This window comes from Leucopleurus acutus (assembly GCF_964270905.1).
Source record: "Leucopleurus acutus genome assembly, chromosome: 7".
Lineage (NCBI taxonomy): Eukaryota > Metazoa > Chordata > Mammalia > Artiodactyla > Delphinidae > Leucopleurus > Leucopleurus acutus.
The window spans coordinates 84,017,161-84,040,728 of NC_139150.1; the positions used below are offsets into that span (position 1 = coordinate 84,017,161).

The window sequence follows — 23,568 nt, forward strand, 5'->3', positions numbered from 1 at the left end:
TTTATAAGAAGTATGTTCATGTCACAGTAATGACAACTACATGTACAATACGTCAAGATTGTGACAGCATTACTAATATATATAACATTTGTTTTAAGACCACTTTCCTGGTGGATAACAAAAAGGTCTTTGGAACCCATCTCATGCAAGACATGGTGAAAGATGCACTTCGGTCTTTTGTCAGTCCTCCGGTGCTCTCCCCAAAGTAAGTGTCATAAGACATTGTATAGCATGTGTGTGTCTTAAAAGCCCAAGTTCTCTGTGCTCCTTTATAGCAAAGACATAAAAACTGTTGGAATCAAGTCTCCACATGAAAAAATAACTCAATCATGTTAAAATTAATTGATTTCTGCCACATATTATTTAGATTTTTTAAAAAATTTATTTAAATTTATTTAGTTTTGGCTGCATTGGGTCTTCGTTGCTGTGCGCAGGCTTTCTCTAGTTATGGTGAGTGGGGGCTACTCTTTGTTGCGGTGCGCGGGCTTCTCACCGTGGTGGCTTCTTTTGTCGTGGGGCACTGGCTCTAGGTGGCGGGCTTCAGTAGTTGTGGCTTGCGGGCTCTAGAGCACAAGCTTAGTAGTAGTTGTGGTGCACGGGCTTAGCTGCTCCGCTGCATGTGGGATCTTCCTGGCCCAGGGCTTGAACCCGTGTCCCCTGCACTGGCAGGCAGATTCTTAACTACCGTGCCACCAGGAAAGTCCCAATTTAGATTTAAATTGAGGTTTTTGTGAAGTTGATATTGGGTCCAGTACGAGAAGAAAAGCTTACAAGGAGTGATCAGAAATTCAGCAAGTTGTATTCACCCTTACTGTGTGCAAAGCACTGTGCTAAGTAGGCACTTCGGGGAAATAATTACGAAATGATAAGATTTCTTCTCAATAATCTGATCTAGATAGAGATAGAAAATGCAGATAATCGATCCTTAAATTATATTCTGGTAGAGTCACCTCCCCAAAAACATGCTGCCATAAAATGCTGGAAAGGATCGTTTGAGTTGGCATTTTGGAAAACAGTGCCAACTTTATTGGCATTTGCCTCAGGAAAGGAAGAAAGGAGATGTTATTTCTTAGGAAAGAAACCAGGATGTGTGAAGACATGGTGTTTGAAATTATATATTTTAAGAAAAGTTAGTGGTTCAGCTTTCAATTTGTTGAATAAATCATGCCACATTTCACATAAAACTCTGGTAGCTTCCTGTCTTAGGTTGGTTCTCCAGAAGCTGACCCTGATACAAAGATTCATGTAAATGTAATTTAGAAAGTAATTCCAGGAAAACTTGCAGGGTTGCAGGCAGGTGGGACATAAAAAGGAAGAAAGCCACTTGAAGGTGTGCTTCACAGTTGGTAACTTTGGTTTGGTCCTGTCAGGGAGCCCTGGAGACTTGTGTGGATTATACCTCACAGTTGTCCTGTCAGGGACAAGGGAACCTGAGAATTTACACATCTGTCAGTTAAGGACTGCCGCTGGGAGGCATCCTCAGTGTTGGTTACATTTCCAGTTTCATTGACAGTAAAGGCCAAAGTCCTTATTGTTGAACCCATGAGGCCCCATGTGCTCTGGGTTAGACCCCTGTCTTGGTGCCTCTCTGACCTCATCTCTTACCATTGTCCCCTCACCTTCTTTGCTTCAGCCACACTGGCCTCCTTGCTATTCTTGTAACTTAACTGTCCCTCTCTCACCTTACAGCGTTCACATACAATCTGGGGTAGAGGGTATTTTCCTCAAAACTCCCCAGGTTGACTCTCTCACTGCCTTAAGTCTATTCAGTGTCACCTCAGTGAGGGCTGCCCTGATCAGTCAATTTAAAAAGTATAAACCTTCCCCATTCTCCCAACCTGCCCAGCACTCCATTTCTCTCTCTCGTAACAATTATCCTCTTACATACTATATGTAGAGGGGTTCCCAGACCCAAGCCCAGTGTGCGTGCATGCGTGTGTGTGTGTGTGTGTGTGTGTGTGTGTGTGTGTGTGTGTGCGTGTGTGTGTGTAGACTTGCCTACAACAAGCAATTCTCAGATGCCAGCAGGGTGCCCAAGAATTCAACTCAATTCTGACACTTGTCTACCTGGAGATAGAATCAGATTCCATAGGTAAAGGGCTTGGTCCCATAAGACCACCCTCCACTTCCCAGGTTGTTACTTGTGCTTCTGACTGACCGACTGGCTACAAATTAGAGGTTCTGACCAACCCCTCCTCTGGTACAGTTAATTTGCTAAAATGACTCAGCTCAGGAAAAGCCATTTGCTCACTAGATTACCAATTTATTATAAAAAGATATTAAAGGATACAGATGAACAGCCAGATGAAGAGATTCATAGAGTCTGAATGGTGGCACATGGAAGCATGTTCCCCAATGTGGAAGCTCTTGGAAAAGGGCCCAAAAGCTTTCCTTTTCTGGTTTTTACGGAGGTTTCATTAGATAGGCATGATTACTAAATCATTGGTGAGTGGTGATTGATTGAACCTCAAGCCCCTCTCCCCTTCCAGAAATCAGGGAGTGGGACCAAAAGTTCCAAGCCTCTAATCACAAGGTTCTGGTAACCAGCCCCCATTCTTAGGTGGACTCCAATCACCTCATTAACATAAGGAAAGACACCTTTATCACTCTCAACCCTTAGGAAATTCCAAGAGTTTCAGTAGCTGTGAGCCAGGAACTGTGATAAAGACCCAAATATATCTGAGAAATATATATCTGAATGACAGAATACATATTTATTATAAATCATATTGCACTATATAATTTGCTTGTTCATTATGATTACTTTTATAAGAGCCTGTATAATTCTTCATTATGTTTATTTCCACCCCCCCATATATATAGAACTATATAAATTCCACAAGGTCAGCGCCTGTAGTTTTGGCTGTTTTTCACTGTTGTGTAGTAGGTGCTGGAACAGTGTCTGTCACACAGTAAGCACACTTTGTTGAATGAATGAATAAACAAAGAAATAAAAGTTGAACAGTTAGGATAGTTTGGAGTTAGAGTCCAGAAAGTTTTGAATCGTTTGGTAAAGTTTGGTCTTTATTTTATGCTCAGTGAAGAACTGATTGAGTTTTAGGAGGGAATTGGCATAGTAAAATATGTATTTTTTACTTGGAGGCAAATTGGTAGTAATTGATGGAGGCAAAATGTTTAGCTAGGCTAATTCCGTTGTACAGGTGAGAGATGAGGAAGGATTAAACTCTGGGAATATAAAGGAGGAGACAGGTTTGAGAAACATTTCAGTAGTAAAATTTAACAGGAAGCTGATTTAATAGGGGAAGGAAAGCAGGGGGAAAGTAAGTTGATTTAAAACAAGAAACAGAAGCTGATTATATAAATAATACATGGCCACACTTGAAAATTTAAACATGGTAGAAAAATATGTGGAAAACAGTAAAAATCAGCCGAAATCTTACCTCTGAGATAACTACATTTCGATGACCATCACCGTGGATATCTTTGTGTATAAAGACACACACATCTATGACTTTATATATATTTGGAATCACATTAAACAGTTTGTTTTTATCAGGAACTTTTAAATTATTTTTTATGGATTGCTTTTTTAAATAAAGAAATTTTAAAATAAAAATTTTTAATCTTTTTTCCATTCAAAAATACATCATGATTTTGTGTCTCAGAGTACCTAGTTAATTCTTTTTAATGGCTGCCAAATGTTTCATAATATGAATGTATTTTATAGGGTAGGGTTACTGCGTGGGAGGACATGTGTAGTTTTAATTTTAATATAAGCAGATTGTATTCTGAAAGATTTCAACAATTTATATTTCTATTAACAGTATAAGAGAGTACACTTTCCCTGCATCCTGACCAGCAGTAGGGGTTATCATTCTTTAATTTTTTCCAGTATGTTGAGTGAGAAGTGATATCTCATTGTTAGTTTAATTTTAGCACTTAATATGATATTTATTGGACATTTAGAATGGTTTTTCTATAAATTGCTTGTTTATATCCTTTGCCCATTGACTTTTTTTTTTTGAGGGAATAGTATAGTATTATAGAACATTTTAAATAGAAGATCTAATGAGCATAGTCTTTTTCTATTTTGTTTACAAAAAAAGTTTTCCAGTTTTAAAGTATTCTTGTTTTTGAAATAAGAAAGTATAAATGGAAGACCTCTTCCCTTTGCTTGATAAACTACCACTTCAAGTATTTCAAGATGCAACTTGTTTCCCTTTCCCCTGACTTTCCCCTCTCCTACTCCTGTAGGATTTTTTTTTACACACACACACACACACACACACACTGTATTTTATTTTTACAAGAGATAAACTGACACCAAGCATTGCAAATGGATGACCACAACAAAAGCAACAATGATTGCAATTACCAAACACGAAACACACTCATACTATGTCATAATATTGACATTCAGTCCAGTAATCCTCCACTGTAACAGCTCCTTTACTTTGCAGTGAAAATTGATTTGTGTATTTTTGGCCTCTGAATCCTTGTGGGATTTTTTTTTTTTAATTCAAACAGAAAGTCAAAAAATTATAATCATCCTCATCAGTTCACTCAGTCCCATGTAATTAATTTTTTTTTTCATCTTGATCTTCTATTAGCACTTTTGTGAATTCATCAGTTTTCCATTAGGGTTCTGAAAATGCGTATTCATTCAGTTCAGCAGTATAGTCAGTTACCAGAAACCTGTACTTGTCAGAGTCTTTTCCATGAATTCCTTGAAGATGAAACCCTTTTACAGGAACATTTTTGCAAAAGCATCAGAGTACACCCAGAACTGTCTGTAAATGACAAAAGACTTAAAAATGACCACAGTTAGGGCTTCCCTGGTGGCGCAGTGGTTGAGAGTCCACCTGCCGATGCAGGGGACACGGGTTCCTGGCCTGGTCTGGGAGGATCCCACATGCCACGGAGCGGCTGGGCCCATGAGCCATGGCCGCTGAGCCTGCGCGTCCGGAGCCTGTGCTCCGCAACGGGAGAGGCCACAACAGTGAGAGGCCCGCGTACCGCAAAAAAAAAAAAAATAACCACAGTTAAAGATTTGATGAAAGTTCATAATAATGCAATTGACAAGGAAATTTAGTTATTTCTGAGATACTCATTTTAAAGTAATAACTAGAATTATGACTTATAACATTATACCAGAACATGTAAGATTTTTAGAAATTTCATGTAATGTCTGAAACATTTATATTAACATATTTCCATACAAATAACCCAAAGAAAGTTTAGTATTAGTTGTTTTTTTGTTTTTTTTATACTGCAGGTTCTTATTAGTCATCAATTTCATACACATCAGTGTATACATGTCAATCCCAATCACCCAATTCAGCACACCACCATCCCCACCCCACCGCAGTTCCCCCTTTGGTGTCCACACGTTTGTTCTCTACATCTGTGTCTCAACTTCTGCCCTGCAAACTGGTTCATCTGTACCATTTTTCTAGGTTCCACATACATGCGTTAATATACGATATTTGTTTTTCTCCTTCTGACTTCACTCTGTATGACAGTCTCTAGGTCCATCCACATCTCAACAAATGACTCAATTTTGTTCCTTTTTATGGCTGAGTAATAGTCCATTGTATATATGTACCACGACTTCTTTATCCATTCGTCTGTGCCCATTGACTTTTATTAAGTGGTTTACTTTTTTCAGAAAATTTGTAGTAACTCTTTGTATATTATGAGAGGTTAATCCTTTATCTGTGATAGGCATTGCAGATTTATTTTTTTCCCTAATCTTTTGTCACATCAAAATGTGAAAAATACTATTTGAATTTTGATATGGATTACACTGAATCTGTAGATCACTTTAAGTAGTATGGACATTTTAACAATATTGATTCTTCCAATCTGTGTGCCTGGAATATCTTTCCATTTATTTGTATCTTCTTCAGTGTCTTTCATTAATGTCTTATACAATTTTCAGTGTACAGATCTTCACCTCCTTGGTTAAATTTATTCCTAGGTATTTTACTCTGTTTGATGCTATTGTAAATGGGATTGTTTTCTTAATTTCTCTTTCTAATAGTTCAGTGTGACAGTTTTTTATATTGAGTTTGTATCCTACAACTTTACTGAATTCATTTATTAGTTCTAACAGTTTTGGTGGAATCTTTAGGGTTTTCAATACATAATACCGTGTAATCTGCAAATAGAGATCATTATAAATTAGCTTTAAATTTCTGTGATTAAATATATCATATATTCAGATGTATGAACTGACAGACACCTGTACTGCCATCCATTTTAAGCAAAGTTTTTATTTTGCTTTTATAAATTCCATTACTGGTAAGGAAATTGATAAAATTTTATAAATACTAAATATATTGTTAATATGAATTAATAATTTTTATTAATTCCCTTATTTAATAAATATAATAAATTAGTATCTACTATTGCCAGATACCTTTCTGGGTTCTGGAGAAAAGATACTCCTGCTGACAAGGAGCTTGCCTTGCAGTGAGAGAGACTAAACAGTAGACAAATATATAATGTCAGGTCATAGTAATGTATAGAAAGATAAGGTAAGATAAGATGGTTCTTTTAGATGGGAGGCCTCTTGGAAGTGGTGATACATGTAAATAAACAGAGAGTGAGCTATGCAAAATCAGGGGATGGAGCTTCCTGACAGTAAGTAATAACTGAAAGGTCTCAAGAGTAGGGCTGAGCTTAGGTTTCAAGGAGTGGGCTAATTTTAATGAATTCCTTCTTAAAAGATATTAAAGACCCAAATAGCTTTTGTTTATATGGGTCCTGTTTATTGATACCTACTATTTTAGAAATTAAAACAATACTTTAAAAATATTTATTCTTTTTGAAAAACAGTAAATTTGTTACATGTTAATATACATACATAACATTCATAAATTGCATATTAACATAAAATTTTTATGGAAAATAACTTTTTAAGAAAAATTAGTAAGAAAAGTGGAATTGTTTTACCTTTTTGCAGATCTCTTTCATGTCTGTTTTAGTAGAAGATAGCTGGATTATTTTAACCTGCTTCTACTTTCAATCTATTGTAATATTACACACCATGTAGCCTCTGGAAAAGCCAACTGTACACTTGTGAGAGAATGAGAGCAAAAGGCAAATAACATCTTAATGTTATTATGAAAATAGTTTTGACCTTGTGTTCTCCCCAAAAGCATCTCAAGGGCCACCCCTACCATCACCACCAGGTGAACCTAGGGCACATTTTGAGAACTGCTGACTATAATTTCAAATCCTCCTCTCTCACCTCATCCTTTTCTCTTACTTTAGTCCTAGAGGTAACCACTACGTTACAGTTTATGTGTTTCACTTTTATGAATGCTTGTATACTTTACCCAAATATATGTGTCCATAAATATCAGTTTATTTTATGTTTTTAAACTTTGCATAAATTTTGTCACACTATATATACATCCTTTTGCCACATGATTTTTTCCTTCAACATTAGCGTTTTGAAATTGACCGAGTTTATCCAGCAAATTTATTTTATTCGTTAAAATCTGTCCTTCAACTGTACTGCAGTTTATTTTGCTGTTCTCTACAATTGGATATTTACCTTGTTTCTAATTTATCACTGTTGAAATCAGTGCTGTAGTGAACATCTTTGAATTATGTCTCCTTTTGCACATAGACTATATACTTTAAAATATAATTAATTGCCAATCATAGGCATGTGCATCCTCAGCTTTACTAGTTTTGCCAAATGCTTTCCAAAATAATCGAACCAATTGGTATGCCAGCCAACAGTGTATAAGGATTCCAGTTTCCCCCTAGTCTAGGCATTATCAGACTCTTCAGTTTTTGACAATATGACGTATATGAAATAGTGTCTACATCCTCTTAATTTGCATTTTGTCTTTTCTGTTTAACAATCTTTAACACTTAGATTCCACATTGTCACACTTATCATTATCCATTTAGATTTAACTACAGTTTGATCCTCATTACTTTCAGATTCTGTATTTGTTAATTTGCTTACTTGCTAAAATGTATTTGTTAACCCTCAAACCAGTATTCACTCTGCTCCTGCTGTATTCATGGACACGTGCAGAGTGGCAAAATATTCAAGTCGCCCAACGCTGAGGTCAAACAAGGCAACTCTGTCTTCTTGTGCCTTATACTGTAAACTCTATTAGATACCCCTGTTTTTGTGCTTTTTGTTGGTGATTTTGTAGTTTAATGGCCTCCAAGTGTAGTGATGTGCTGTCTAGTGTTCCTGGCACAAGAAGGCTGTGGTGTACCTTACAGAAAGATTATATGTGTGTTAGATAAGGTTTGCTCAGGCCTGAGTTCATTGCTAATCAATTAACAATGTACATTATGTATAGTGTCTTTAAAAAGAAATACAGGTAAACCAAGGTTATACATTGATCAGTTGATTAAAATATTGGGACCAGAGGCTGGCAGGAACCTAACCCTGTATTTTACCCTAGCAGCAGTGTTTCAGTATTCTCTATTCAGGGTCCACAGCAAGTTTATAGACCATAACTATCACAAATACCAAGAATCGACTGTGTATATAGGAAAGTTCATTGCATGGTAGCCTATTGATGTTATCCTGCTGTTTTAAAAATTCCAATGTTACAATGTTTTTTTTCCTTTGTGCGTGACTTGACACTTTCTTCTGGAGGACTGTAGAGTTTCTCTTTATTTTAGGAGTTCAAGAGTTTTACCAGAATGTTCATGTGTGATTTTCAACTATTCCTATCTGGAAATCAGTCATTAAAGCCTCAAGTCTTCAAATCAGATCATTTTTCCTATTTTATTATTTATTTAATTATTGCCTCACCTTCATCTGTTTCTTTTTCTTTTTTTTTTTAAAGAGCTCCTTATATACTCTATCTTGTAGATTTCCCCCCCTGTATTCCTCATGACATTTATCTCTTACTTCTGCTGTGTTGTAAAAAAGTTGTTCCCTAGATCTTCAAGGCTACTATGAGCATCTTTCACCTACTAAATTTTTTAATTTGAAAATCCTAATTTTCAGATCCAGAAAGTCTTTTTTTTAAGGGCTTTATTTTTGTCATCTTAAGTAATTTTCTTACTTTGGACTTTCCAGCCCAAAGTAAGTGGCCTTCCACTTCTGTTTTGCTGCCACCTGTTCCAGGTGTCCTGCCGTTTCTTTCTCCTGGCTGCTGCATGCTTTATCATTATCTGTTGCATGAACATGACTCTGTTTATCTTTGAGGTTCTGGTCACATTGCTCAGTTATGGCAAACACTTAGGAGTAGCAAGTTGTCAGCTCCTTTCAGTGCACCAGGAAAAGTGTTTACTTTTTCCCATCTCCTTAGGTGCAAAGGCTACTGTCAGTCCCACCTCAGGGAAAGAAAAAAAAAATCTTTCCAACTATTCAGCCCTGTATTTTCCTCCAGGGCCAGGCAGGTAGCAGATCCTCCCAGACTGTAATGTTAGCAGTCTTCAACTTAGTAATGTATTTGGTTCCATTTTCTCATTTTTCCACTTTCCCTATGTGTTGGTAGCACCTGCAATAATCACCACTTCTATTTGTAGGCCAAATAGTTTAATTTTAATAACAAGAATATTATATTATCTTACAGGTGCTGCCTATATAATAATCACCAGGCTAAGGACTGTATTGATTCCTTTGTTACTCACTGTGTTCGGGTAAGAACTACAATTTGGGTCATTATGGTGGACACTTAAAAATCGTGGTGTGCAGTATCTTCAGTAGCATTAATTTGTGCTATTTTTTCATCTGACATTTCTTATTCATCTTCCCTGAAATTCGTAGGAAATTTCTGTCTCTTCTTACACTCAAGTGGATAGCTTCATAACCTGTAGTCTTCCTGGAACGTTGTTAGATACTGAGGGCACCTTTTGATGCCCTTTCACTGTATCCCTTGGGGACCACAGAAACAGAATAAGCTATGACCTCCGTCTGGGAAGAAAGGAGTTCACTTTTTTTTTTTAAATGGACACAAAAACTTTATTTATTTTTGACCTTATAAACAAAGAATATGGGTAACATCCCCAGGCACTTATCTTTGTACTGCCTTAATGAGAACAGGATTATAGTAAAATTAAAATTATCACTTTTAGATGAGAGCATGAGCTTTTTTCAAATCTCAAATAATTTGGAAAAATAAAAACCTTGTAGGTGATTAATTATAAATCATTCTTATTTAATTACAAGCTCTTTATAGACAGCTCTTTCTTGCCTAATTCCAGTTACTAAATATATATATGTGTGTGTGTGTGTGTGTATATATATATATATATGTATATAATCTGTATAGATATAAAGGCAGCATGGTTTGATGAAAGGAAAACCAATAAAAGACCAGATTTTATTTTTATTACTAACATTTTATTGTTATTAGGCAGATCACTTTACTTTTCTGTAAACTTCTCAATCTTTAAAAAGTGAAACGTTAATACTGCCTCTATACCTCTTATCGGCTACTTATCAATTAAATGAGATAATATCTGTCAAAGTATGCAAATGTAAAACATTATTATCCTTAAAGAATCTTAAAATGCATACTTCTTAAATCAGAACAAACTTCTGATCCTGTCTGTTGTCTGATTCATGAAATGTTACAATATTTTATATGAGAATACTGTGTAGGTAAGAATAGGAATAAAGAACCTTAGTCAGGGTTTGTAGGTATTAGCCATTATCTAATTATTAGGCATTCTGGTATATTTAAAGCAGCAGAGAAGTGTCAGCCTTGAACATTGACTTTTGTCTTGACATAAGCAAAAAAGAAACTGTCCTTTTTAATTTGTGGGAAAATATCTAAAGATTGAAGGAAGATATTTTTGCCATATGAAAACAAGTTTCATAAACAGCCATTCCTCTAGCTATTGATAAATTCCAGTATTGTTTCTTAAAAAGAAACACCTATGTAAAAAGTATGCATAGCATGATTCTTATAGACATTTTTTTCCCTTAAACAAGATTTTAAAAACTTGTTAACTTTTGAATGTTAATTTTCTTTAGTATAAGCATATTTCATATTGATGGTTAACAAACTGTTTGTGTATTGCAGCCATTCTGTAGTCTCATTCAGATCCATGGACATAACAGGGCTCGACAGAGAGATAAGCTTGGTCATATTCTTGAGGAATTTGCCACCTTGCAGGATGAGGTAAGAGCCAACAAGTTGCCCTCCCTTCCAAAATTAAGCAATTCATATACCTTGACCAGATTTTCAAAAACAATTCTTTGGAACAGTAATTTGGCTATTTAATTTTTCAATATGGTGAATTGACTTAAAATGTAACAGTTATGTATGCCAAAGAAAGGGTTTACAGAACAAAACAAAACAATAATCCAAACCTTGAAACATCTTATTTTTTTTGATAATCGGGATGAATTGTAAAATATGTGTAGAGCTGTAGTTATAATTAGAGCAAGTTCACATTATAATAAAAATGTATTAATCTTCAAGTAAATTTGTGAACAGAACCATATTAATAATATAACTAGAGTTATGAAGTCAGTTATTTTTACTTTTGTACTATAAAATGGATATCTTTTTAATTTAGGAAATGTTTAGATAAATGTTATGCTTTGAGAAATGAGAAGTTTGAATGTAGACCTAACCGAAGGTGCATTTGAAAGTATGAATTCTTGAGGTGGTGAGATTTACATTTTCTGCTCATGTGCTATTTTTAGCTGTATGTTTTTGTAATTCTCTCATTACGTTAAAAAGAAAGTTAATGTTATGATGTTTTGTTGTGATAGGCAGAGAAGGTTGATGCAGCGCTTCACACTATGCTGTTGAAACAGGAGCCCCAAAGGCAACATTTGGCCTGTTTAGGTACCTGGGTCCTTTACCATAACCTTCGAATTATGATACAGTATCTTCTAAGTGGCTTTGAATTGGAACTCTACAGCATGCACGAGTACTATTACATATATTGGTAAGAGAGCAGTTGGAGTTAAAATTGGTGGTGGGTGGGATACGTAACATCTGAGAGAGTATCTGTAAAGTAGAGTGTAACTTTAAGGTACTTTTTTATTTACTGTATTTGAAATTTAGTTGTGGGACAATTGAAAAATATCTGTTGAAAATTAGAGCTAGATGATCTTAAACATCTTAAGTGTCATAACAATGTACAAATATATTTTTTCTAGCCATTGTAATATTTATTTAAAATTCACTAATAAAAGTGGCTTCAAAGTAAATAGATTAAGTGACAAGCTTTTGTGGTTTCCAAAGAGAAAGATTAACATACATTTTGCACTGACTGCAGTGATTCTATGTACTAGCTGTGGAATGTACTTAACTGAATTAAAGTTTCAAAATTTGAACCAGATCTTTCTTCTGAGAAGAAATTATGGCTAAGATTATCATTGGGAGTATAACTTGGAAACTATGGCCCTGAGGATTTGTCTCAGGAGCTTTGAAGGAGTTGATAATAGGTGATCTTCAGCAGAGTAGTTCTTTGCTTTCAGTTGGAGATGAGATAAACCTGGTAAGAGGCTGCTTGAGAATATTTTAGGTGTGAAATAGCTGTCACAGAAATAAAATAAGAAAATTGAGAGCTAATGAATTCAGTTATCTTGCATCTTTTTCTTAGTTTAGTAAAGTATGGTAATTTAGTTGTGGTAATTTTAAAATAGTAATGACCTATTATTGCCCATCACAGACAGCTAAGTTTAATATATTAGATCTTAATATATCTAAGATATACCTAATATAACTAATTAGATCTTAGTTCATCTTTTTAATTCATATTTAAATTGGTATTTAAGATATTGTATATTCCCTGGAATCACTGCTGGTGGAGGCAGGAAAGTCATTATTTTCTACACTGTTAACATGGTTTTGTGGTCATGGCTGCTAGGGCTCTTCACAGGTAATTCTTGGTTATGAAAAACAGATAACAACTCTTACCAACAGGTGTTGTTATAGCTACTTGGGATTTTTTTATTATTAATTCATACTAGACACCCCTATTCAAACGAGGCATTTTATAGGGGAACATGCTCAAGTATTGTGGTTTGAGGCAGCTAACTGGAAGCTTTTGTGCTCTTGATTTCTCAAGATACAATTTTTATATGTTTTTTTGCACAATGGATTGGCAAATGATATTCAGATAAATACTCCATTGGAAATTTACCTGAATACTTGAGCAGATTCATTTCTTCTCTTGTTAAAAAAAGAAATTTTAGTTCTGCTTGTAAGTACCCTTCTGGTCTACTTTCATGTTAGTTTTAACTGCTTTTTAGTTTCAAAATTACAGATTGGGCTCCAGTATTTTCACAAGGTATATATACACTGTTGTTGTTCTTCATGAATGTGATTCCTAAATCATGTGGACCCTTCTAAAATCAGTAGAAAACAGTGATTCTTAAATTTAGCGTGCATCATAATCACTTGGAAAGCAACTTGCTGGGGCTCTGTTCCTAGAGTTCCTGGTTTACTAGGTCTAGTGTAGGACCCACCGAATCATTTGCATTTCTAACTGCTTTCCTGGTAAGACTGCTGCTGGTCCTGAGATCACAACTGAGAATTGGTATAGAGTATTAGCACACTTACTCTCCTTAGATATAATTATAACTCTCCTTAGATATAATTGTGTATTAATTTTGATAAAGCACTTTAATAAAAGCTCATTGAAATATCTGATATTTGAAAGGAAAGTCCTGAATTGTGCCAGCTATCCCCTTTACTCGTCTGTCCTTCGGTTAGATAGTTAAAAGGTAAAAGGTATCATTAGTTCCCTATAGAAATCTTCTCAGGACTTCCCTGGTGGTCCAGTGGTTAAGACTCTGTGCTTCCATTGCAGGGGGCAATGCCTTCGATCCCTGGTCAGGGAACTAAGGTCCGCACGGCAGAAAAAAAAAGAAGAAAAAAAGTCTTCTCATTGAGTTAAGAGAGGTTACAAACCCTCATTTTGTAGTGTGATGGGGGAAAAAATTCATTTGTATCCTATAAAAGTATACTATATTGAATGCTTTTCTTAAATTCATTGCCAGGAATGATTTTCTCTCCATGTGAAATTATAGACGTTAAAATATATATATATACTGGTTTGCTTTAACTGCCAGGAAGCGTAGTGCGGTTTAGCTTTAAGATACAGTATCTAAGTCATTCCAGGTGTATCTTTTCATTTGTTTTTGTTTTTTTCCCGTGCCACATGACTTGCAGAAACTTAGTCCCTGACCAGGGATTGAACCTGGGCCACTGCAGTGAATGCGCCAGGTCCTAACCACTGGACTGCCAGGGAATTCCCTTGTTTTGCTTTAAAATGTTCTTTTTTATGTTTTTTTTAATGTGTTTTAATATTATAACCTGCCTTATAACTGTTTGAAAAATTGGGGGAATAGGTGTCATACACTCAAACTTGATCATAATAAAATTTCTTATAAATCTTTGATTTTCATTAATGTAGTAGTGGTCCTTAATTTTATTTAAAGAATATATATTCATATCCTAGATTTAAACTGCTTTTCTGGCTTAAGAGAAAGTATTGTTTGTTAGTTTAAACTTATGAAAATTTAGTATCTGGTGGAATAATCTGTATCACATTTCCTTATTGAATAAACTCAAGTAAATTATATGCTAGCATGTTTATAATTTTTTATTTTTTCTATATTTGTTTCCTTTTGTAATTAATAACAAAATAAGACATTTACTTAATAGGTTTTGGAGAAATGTGACCTATATTGATACAGTAAAAACAATTGAATGGCCATTCATTTGATTTACATATATATACATAATTATCAAGAAATCTCTTTTTAATTGAAGTATAGTTGATTTACAATATCGTGTTAGTTTCTGGTGTACAGCAAAATGATTCAGTACTTTTGCAGATTCTGTTCCATTATAGGTTATTACAAGATAATGAGTATAATTCCCTGTGCTGTGTAGTAAATCCTTGTTGCTTATCTTACTTTATATATAGTAGTTTGTATCTGTTAATCCCATACGACTAATTTGTCCCTCCCCACCAGAAATCTTTAGAAAAGTTGTAAAACTCATATCATTGTAGGAAATTAAACAAAATTTTCCGTATTGTGTGGCAACAAGTAAGGGAAAGTTAATCATTTGTAATGCCCATTTCTTGTAAGATCTAATCTGTCAATTATCTAATTGAATAATTTTGTTTTTGAAAAAAACTTTTAAAGCATTATAAAAAATATCTCTTTATTAATACTAGTACTTGCGTTGACCAAGCTATCTCATTTAGACATCTGCCATTAACTAACATTTTCTTTCCGTTAAGGTATCTCTCTGAATTCCTTTATGCATGGTTGATGTCAACATTAAGTCGTGCCGATGGCTCTCAGATGGCAGAGGAAAGGATAATGGAAGAGCAGCAGAAAGGCCGTAGTAGTAAAAAAACAAAAAAAAAGAAGAAAGGTAAAAAAAAAAAAAAAAAGAAAGGTGCTGTGAATTTTATTTTTATACAGCAGCAGGTCCTTATTAGTTATCTATTTTATACATATTGACGTATATATGTCAATCCCAATCTCCCAGTTCATCTTACCCACCCCCACCCACCCCGTTTCTCCCCTTGGTGTCCATATGTTTGTTCTCTACATCTGTGTCTATGTTTCTGCCTTGCAAACCAGTTCATCTGTACCATTTTTCTAGATTCCATAAATATGTGTTAATATATGATATTTGTTTTTCTCTTTCTGACTTACTTCACTCTGTATGACAGTCTCTAGGTCCATCCACTTCTCTACAAATGACCCAGTTTTGTTCCTTTTTATGGCTGAGTAGTATTCCATTGAATATATGTACCACATCTTCTTTATCCATTCATCTGTCGATGGGCATTTAGGTTGCTTCCGTGACCTGGCTATTGTAAATAGTGCTGCAATGAACATTGGGGTGCATATGTCTTTTTGAATTATGGTTTTCACTGGGTATATGCCCAGTAGTGGGATTGCTGGGTCATATGGTAATTCTATTTTTAGTTTTTTAAGGAACCTGCATACTGTTCTCCATAGTGGCTGTATCAATTTACATTCCCACCAACAGTGCAAGAGGGTTCCCTTTTCTCCACACCCTCTCCAACATTTGTTGTTTGTAGATTTTCTGATGATGCACATTCTAACTGGTGTGAGGTGATACCTCATTGTAGTTTTGATTTGCATTTCTCTAATAATTAGTGATGTTGAGCAGCTTATCATGTGCCTCTTGGCCATCTGTATGTCTTCTTTGGAGAAATGTCTATTTAGGTCTTCTGCCCATTTTTTTGATTGGGTTGTTTCTTTTTTTAATATTGAGCTGCATGAGACTGTGAATTATTTTTAAACTTAAGAAATAACATTGGAGTGAGCTACCTGTGCATTTTAATGGGTGAATTAGTCATTATATTTTAATTCTCACCCATCTTCTCTTCAGAAGGTATAAGGGTAGAAACTGAGTCACAATATTGGTACAAACCTTTTGGTTGCTTTTCTTGCTTTTCTTTTACTGCTTTGCTATTTCATGTGTCAGAGGACCTTAGGACAAGAAGAAGTAGCCACATGGAATAAGATAGGTTAAGGAACAAGACAGCAGGAGACTTTTGATACTCTTTTGACAGAAGGCTGACAGTTCAGGAAGGAAGGAAATCTGGAGTTGTGCTGTTACAGTCAGCACAGAAGGATGATCACAGAGCACTTCAGCATACTGCCCAAGGACCATGAGGAGAAAGAAATGTTTCAGAGAGACTCCCCTGTTAATCACTCATGGGAGGGTACAGATAGGCTACAATTGTTACAAAATAGTGCTTTGTGTTCCCTTCAGATTTCAACACTTTGGGTGGGTCATTAAATGACTTGTATCCATGGCTTTCCTATAAAAGAAGTCCCTGTATTGTGACTTGAGAAGAAATTACAATTAATTCATACTAAAATCTTGTGGTTTTAACTATTTGGGAACACAGTTATTGTTTAAACTTTCTGCTATATTTTATTATTTGTAGATTTGGTCCATAAAATAAAATTTAGCCTGTAGGAACAAACTTTGAAATTTTAATTTAGTAAACAAGGTAGAAAGAAGGTTTTTTTAAAATTTAGATTTCTCCTGCAGTAATGCAAGAGGAAGAGGGAAAGAGTTTGGATGATTTTCTTTCTAATTACAGTTCGCCCATTGAGCCGAGAGATCACAATGAGCCAGGCATATCAGAATATGTGTGCTGGAATGTTTAAAGTAAGTTGCTACATTGCTATTACATTGTTTAATTCTTGGGTTGGCCAAAAAGTTCATTCAGTTTTTTCTGTAAGATGGCTCTGGTAGCACTTAGTTGTCTTTAACTTCATTCGAAACAATTTTGTTAGATTGTATGTGACAGCTGTCATATTCAGTGTGCATTTAAAAAAAGACATCAAAATTGGTGAATTTTTGTGTAGCCATTTTAATATTGAAATGGAAGAAAAGCAACATTTTTGGTATATTATGCTTTATTATTTCAAGAAAGGTAAAAACACAATCGAAACGCAAAAAAAGATTTGTGCAGTGTATGGAGAAGGTGCTGTGACTGATCGAACATGTCAAAAGTGGTTTGCGAAGTTTTGTGCTGGAGATTTCTCGCTGAACGATGCTCCATGGTTGGGTAGACCAGTTGGAGTTGATAGCGATAAAATTGAGATATTAATTGAGAACAGTCAACGTTATCCTACGCGGGAGATAGACAACATACTCAAAATAGCCAAATCAAGCGCTGAAAATCATTTGCAGCAGCTTGGTTATGTGAATGCTTTGATGTTTGGGTTCCACATAAGTTTAGCGAAAAAAACCTTCTTGACCGTATTTGTGCATGGGATTCTCTACTTAAACGTAATGAAAACGTTCCGTTTTTAAAACAAATGGTGACGGACAGTGAGGAGTGGATACTGTACAATAATGTGGAACGGAAGAGATTGTGGGGCAAGTGAAATGAACCACCACCAACCACACCAAAGGCTGGTCTTCATCCAAAGAAGGTGATGTTGTGTATTCGGTGGGATTGGAAGGGAGTCCTCTATTATGAGCTCCTTCGGGAAAACCAAACGATTAATTTCAACAAGTACTGTTGCCAGTTAGACCAACTGAAAGCAGCACTCGACAAAAAACATCCAGAATTAGTCAACAGAAAACACATCATCTTCCATCAGGATAATGCAAGACTGCCTGTTTCTTTGATGATCAGGCAAAAACTGTTACAGCTTGGCTGGGAAGTTCTGATTCATCCACCGTATTCACCAGACATTGCACCTTCAGATTTCTGTTTATTTCTGTCTTTACAAAATTCTGTTAATGGAAAAAATTTCAATTCCCTGGAAGACTGTGAAAGGCACCTGGAACAGTTCTTTGCTCAAAAAGATAAAAAGTTTTGGGAAGATGGAATTATGAAGTTGCCTGAAAAATGCAGAAGGTAGTGGAACAGAAAGGGTAAATATGTAGTTCTTGGTGAAAATGAAAAATGTGTCTTTTATTTTTTCTTGAAAACCGAAGGCACTTTTTGGCCAACCCAATAAAATGAACCCTCTTCTGTGATTCTTTCCAGGTTCTAATTTCACCTTTATTTTTACTATCTGCTTGAAAATTACCTTTTTTCAAAGTCTAGTGGTTTACTAATTTGTTTAACAAATATTGAACCCTTGTCATGTGTCAGATATCTTGTACTGGCTACATTGCAGCATACCAAGTCTAATCAGATGCGATCCTTGTGTCACGTGCCTAGTTAATGACAGGCCAGGTGACATATATGTGGCATAGGTACTAAGAGAAGGAAGAGTTTACTTCTGATTGATGATCAGGAAAGGTTTCTTAGAAGAGATGGGGTCTGGATTTTTTTTAGAAGTGTATTAGGAATGGGGCAAGCTCCACAGTAAATGGCTTAAGCAAAGCAGCCATTTTCAGGAGTTAGTAACTCTTAAGTTGTGCTTGGCAGTTCAAGAAATTATTTAAGGCAACTTATATTAAAATACATAAAACAATATGGACTTCTGTTTGAAAAACAGGACCAATGCTTTTCTTATAAAAATTATATTCTACTTTCTCTTCAGGAGCTTTTACTTGAAGGTTTCAAAGCTATTATAAAAGCATTAGGAAGAATAATGTGCATGTGGCATCATTTCACTAGGAAAATTAGTAATATATTAGATATTGGAACTTGAACATTTTTTGTATAAAAGGTGGCTCAGGATATCAAAATGAATACTAAAGTCAGTTTTTCTCTCCCTGTTTCTGATTTCTGAGCCTTTTTTTGATTAACTATGTGTAAATAGCTGTTTCTTGTTTTCTATTCTGTATTAATGAGGATGTTCACATTTTCATATTAATACCATCTGTTTTTTTCTCTTTTTTTACTGTAGACCATGGTAGCATTTGACATGGATGGCAAAGTACGAAAACCCAAGTTTGAGCTCGATAGTGAACAAGTTCGATACGAGCACAGATTTGCTCCATTCAACAGTGTAATGACACCACCGCCAGTGCACTATCTGCAGTTCAAGGTGAACCTGCTCCTTAAAATAATTGTAAAATAGTCTTAGACCTCCTTGGATATGGGCTGTTCGTACCTAGCCATTTTGTTAAAATAGTCAAGTCAAACTAGTATTGGATCAATGGGATAAAGTAATAAAATAGCAGTTTTAAATAGTAGGAAAATTATTTGATTTTGGATATACTCATCACATTAACAGTTATTTAAATATGAGAATAATATGAGGTGTGGTATATGAAGGTTGAAAATTGAATAGGGGGCTTCCCTGTTGGTGCAGTGGTTGAGAGTCCACCTGCCGATGCAGGGGACACGGGTTCGTGCCCCGGTCCGGGAAGATCCCACATGCCACAGAGCGGCTGGGCCCGTGAGCCATGGCCGCTGAGCCTGTGCATCCGGAGCCTGTGCTCCGCAACGGGAGAGGCCACAACAGTGAGAGGCCCGTGTACCGCAAAAAAAAAAAAAAAAAAAATAGGGACATGCCAAATGTTTGCTTTAGTGTCTGTGAATGGATAATCAGTGTAGAATTCTTTAATTAAAAAAAGGTATTTTAGAGTTTTTTTCATATTAAGCATGTTTTAAATAATAGTATTTCTTTTTTTTAGGAAATGTCTGACCTCAATAAATATAGCCCTCCTCCTCAGTCTCCAGAACTGTATGTGGCAGCTAGTAAGCACTTTCAGCAGGCAAAAATGATATTGGAAAATATCCCAAACCCAGACCATGAGGTAAGACTGCAGTCACAGTAATTCTAGAGGAAAAGCTTGGCAGGAAGTACCTATCTTACTACTGGATGACAGTACAGTTTAATTATAAAACGAACCTTATAGTATTAATAAATGAAGCCTGTCAGTGTTTCTGCTAAGGATTTCAAATAGCTTTGCTAACCTAACCTTGTCAGACTTAAAATTATTTGATGAAAGAAGTGATGTAAATATCTCCTTTGTGTACATTTAGAAATCAATGCAAAGAGAAATGAAGACTTAGAACCATAAAGTAAGCAGAAAGAATAGAAATGAGATCCAGATTGATGCACAGTTCAGTTGTTAAGATTTAAAATTTTTGATTTATAGTTTACTGTATTAAAATATAATTATATAAATCTTAAGTCTAAAAAATGATCTGGTCAATTATCACAGGAAGTAAAAATAACTGTATTCCACTTGACCATTTAAAATAAAGACTTGTTTTTGAAGACTATTGTGAGTATCATTCTACAGAGTTTAGAACTTGTAAAATATAAAATACTGTTTCAGCCTTTTGTTAGTTTCATAATTTATACATGATTTTATTGAAATGCATTTATTCTGTAAATGAGAGTTACCTGTAACACAGACCATTTTGTGGAGTATATCTTGGTACAGCCTCCATGGAAGGGTATTTTAGCAATCTGTCAAAAATCACATGTCCTTAGGCCCAGAAATTCTGCTTCTTGGGATTTATCTTATAGATACATGTGCACATGTGGGAAATGATGAATATACAAGAGTATTTATTACAGCAGGATTTGTAATAGTAAAAAAATGAGGAAACTTTAGTGTCCATCAGAGGGAACTGTTACATGACTTTTCATCGTGCAGTAGAGTACCGTGCAGCCCTAAAAAGGACAAGGAAGATATTTATTTACTGTAATGGAATGTTCTTCAGAATATAAGACGTTTAAAAAGCAAGCTTAAAATCTGTATGTATAGTATGCTGCCCTTTCAGTCAAGGGGAAGAAAGGAAGACTACATGTATGTGTGGCAATATTATATGAATATAACATATCTCTGGAAAGATACATAAGAATTAATAACAGTGTTTGCTTCTTAGGAGGGTTGCTAAGTGCCTTAGGGAAGAGGGGTAGGAGAGAGATGACTTTTTAAAAAAATCATATATAGTCACGTAATGAAAGAAAATAAAAGGGGGGAGTATAAAAATTAGAGGAAGGTGCCTGTAATAGATGGAATATTTCTTTTAGTGGACTTCATTTATTTAACTCAACAAATATTGTTGAGTGCCTACTAGGTCCTAAGCACTCTGGTAGGTTCCAGCAGGGAAAAAAACACAGAAATCTGGGCCCTCCTGGGGGCAGGGGAGGCAAGCAGTAAATAAATAAATGTTATATAGTGTATTAGAAGATCATAAGTACTATGAAGAAAGATCAAGCTGGGAATAGGGATAGTGAATGCTACAAGGAGGCAGGTGGAGGGGATTAGACATTTTAAAATAAGTTGGCCGCTGAGCAAGCCCTGGAAGAAGGTGAAGAAGCAAGTCACATGGCCCTCTGGGGATGGAGCCTTCTAGGCAGAGGGATCCACTATGTGTAAAGGTGCAGAGGTAGGAGTGTGCCCTGTTGTATTTGAGGAACAGCCAAGGGCTTTTTTTTTTTGGCGGTACGCGGGCCCCTCACTGTTGTGGCCTCTCCTGTTGCGGAGCACAGGCTCCGGACGCGCAGGCTCAGCGGCCATGGCTCACGGGCCCAGCCGCTCCGCGGCATGTGGGATCTTCCCAGACCGGGGCACGAACCCGTGTCCCCTGCATCGGCAGGTGGACTCTCAACCACTGCGCCACCAGAGAAGCCCGCCAAGGGCTTTGTGTTGGAGTGAGGTGAACAAGGGGGTGAGCTGTTGGAGAGTTTTGAGCGGAGATGTGACCAGATCTGATTTTTGTTCTAAAGGATCACTCTGGCCACTGTGCTGAAAATAGACTGTGGTGGGACCAAGGGTGGAAGCAGGAGAGCCAGTTAGAGGCCATAGCTATGATCCAGTTGAAAGGTGGTGGTGCTAGTGGATCAGAAGTGATTGCATCCTCTGTGAATTTTAAGGCCTAGTCAATGGGATTGATTGATGGTGATGGATTGGATGTGGGGTAAGAGAAAAAGAGTCAAGGATGGTTTTGAGGTTTTTGGCCTGAGCACCACCAGGGTAGATTGAGTCATGTAGGGAAGACTGTAGGCTGGAGCATGGGGGAGGCAGGGCTGGGAAGGTCTGGAGCTCAGTTTTGGACATGGCTTTTGGATGTCCAAATGGAGTAGTCGTGTAGGTAAGTGGATGTGTGATCTGGAGCTGAGGAGAAGCGGTTACTGAACTCGTGGTGATGTGTCAAGTGAGGTCACTAAGAGGGCAATGGGAACTTGTTTTCCTTCAAGCTGCCCATTACTTCCTCTTAAGAGAAGTGAATATTTCATTCCATTGTTATTCATGTGTTCAGAAGTCTTTTAGACAAATGGTTGTCAGAAGTTAACAGTTAACACTTAGAGGACACTTATTACCTGCCAGGTGTGGGTCTCAGCTCATAATATATATTAACTCACTTAATCCTCAGAACAAATCTTTGTGGGAAAGGTAAATTATTATCCCTATTTTTACAGATGAAGAAACTAAGGAACAGAGAGGTTAGAAAACTTCCAGAGGTTTCATAGCTAGTTAGTGGCAAAGCTGGAATTTGAAAACGGACAGCTTAACTTCAGAGTCCATGCCCCAAACACTACATTGTATTGTCTTTGTAGGACTTTGCAGTGTAATATCTTTCATTTTAATGAAAAAGAGATACAGTAGCCCTTTCAAGTCTTCATGGTTGACTACTAGAGTTCTGTGTTACTAAAAGACGTATGATGGTGTTCATGTTTTTAAATTGCCTTTTAATAAAATATTTTAATAAAACAGCAACACGTACATCGTGCCAATTTCCTCTTATTATCTATAAATCAATACATTTTGACTATGAATTTTATGTTTTGATAGCTTAATGTTGCTCATTGTTTAGGTCAATAGAATTTTAAAGGTTGCCAAACCCAACTTTGTGGTTGTGAAGTTATTGGCAGGAGGACACAAAAAGGAATCTAAGGTAAGTATATTGTAGGGAAAATAAATGGTCTTAATTTATTGTAAAACTTCATTTTTTTTTCAGTAAGATGAATAAATATTACAAAAAAGTCAAAACGCTCATAAAAACTATTCTAAAAGAGATTCAGTGGCAGAAAATAGATCAGAGCTTGCTGTTTTTCCTTGAAACTTAAAGATTTTGTTGACTTAAAATCTCTAAAGTCTTCGCTTCCATGTAAATTACTGAATGACTTAAGGTAATAAAAGAAAATGTGTGTAAACAAATTTATGGGAGAGTTATTTAAAAAGTCATCTGCCTTTTAGAAAAGTGAATGCTTCAATAATTAGAGCCTTTAATGGCTCAGGACATGGAAGATTCTGTAAGCTTCCA

General features: G+C 35.9%; 1 protein-coding gene across 2 annotated transcripts in view; it reads left to right on the top strand.

The window, feature by feature from the left end:
• Positions 1-23,568, top strand: part of NAA35 (N-alpha-acetyltransferase 35, NatC auxiliary subunit) — an 87,638-nt gene that overhangs the window by 63,204 nt on the left and 866 nt on the right. For both annotated transcript variants that reach the window (XM_082842869.1, XM_082842868.1), the window contains 9 exons: positions 99-205; positions 9,528-9,594; positions 10,983-11,081; positions 11,681-11,859; positions 15,175-15,311; positions 17,029-17,096; positions 19,244-19,384; positions 19,977-20,099; positions 23,119-23,199. In XM_082842869.1, the coding sequence (XP_082698995.1) occupies positions 99-205; positions 9,528-9,594; positions 10,983-11,081; positions 11,681-11,859; positions 15,175-15,311; positions 17,029-17,096; positions 19,244-19,384; positions 19,977-20,099; positions 23,119-23,199 (1,002 nt within the window). The remainder of the gene's footprint in view (positions 1-98; positions 206-9,527; positions 9,595-10,982; positions 11,082-11,680; positions 11,860-15,174; positions 15,312-17,028; positions 17,097-19,243; positions 19,385-19,976; positions 20,100-23,118; positions 23,200-23,568) is intronic.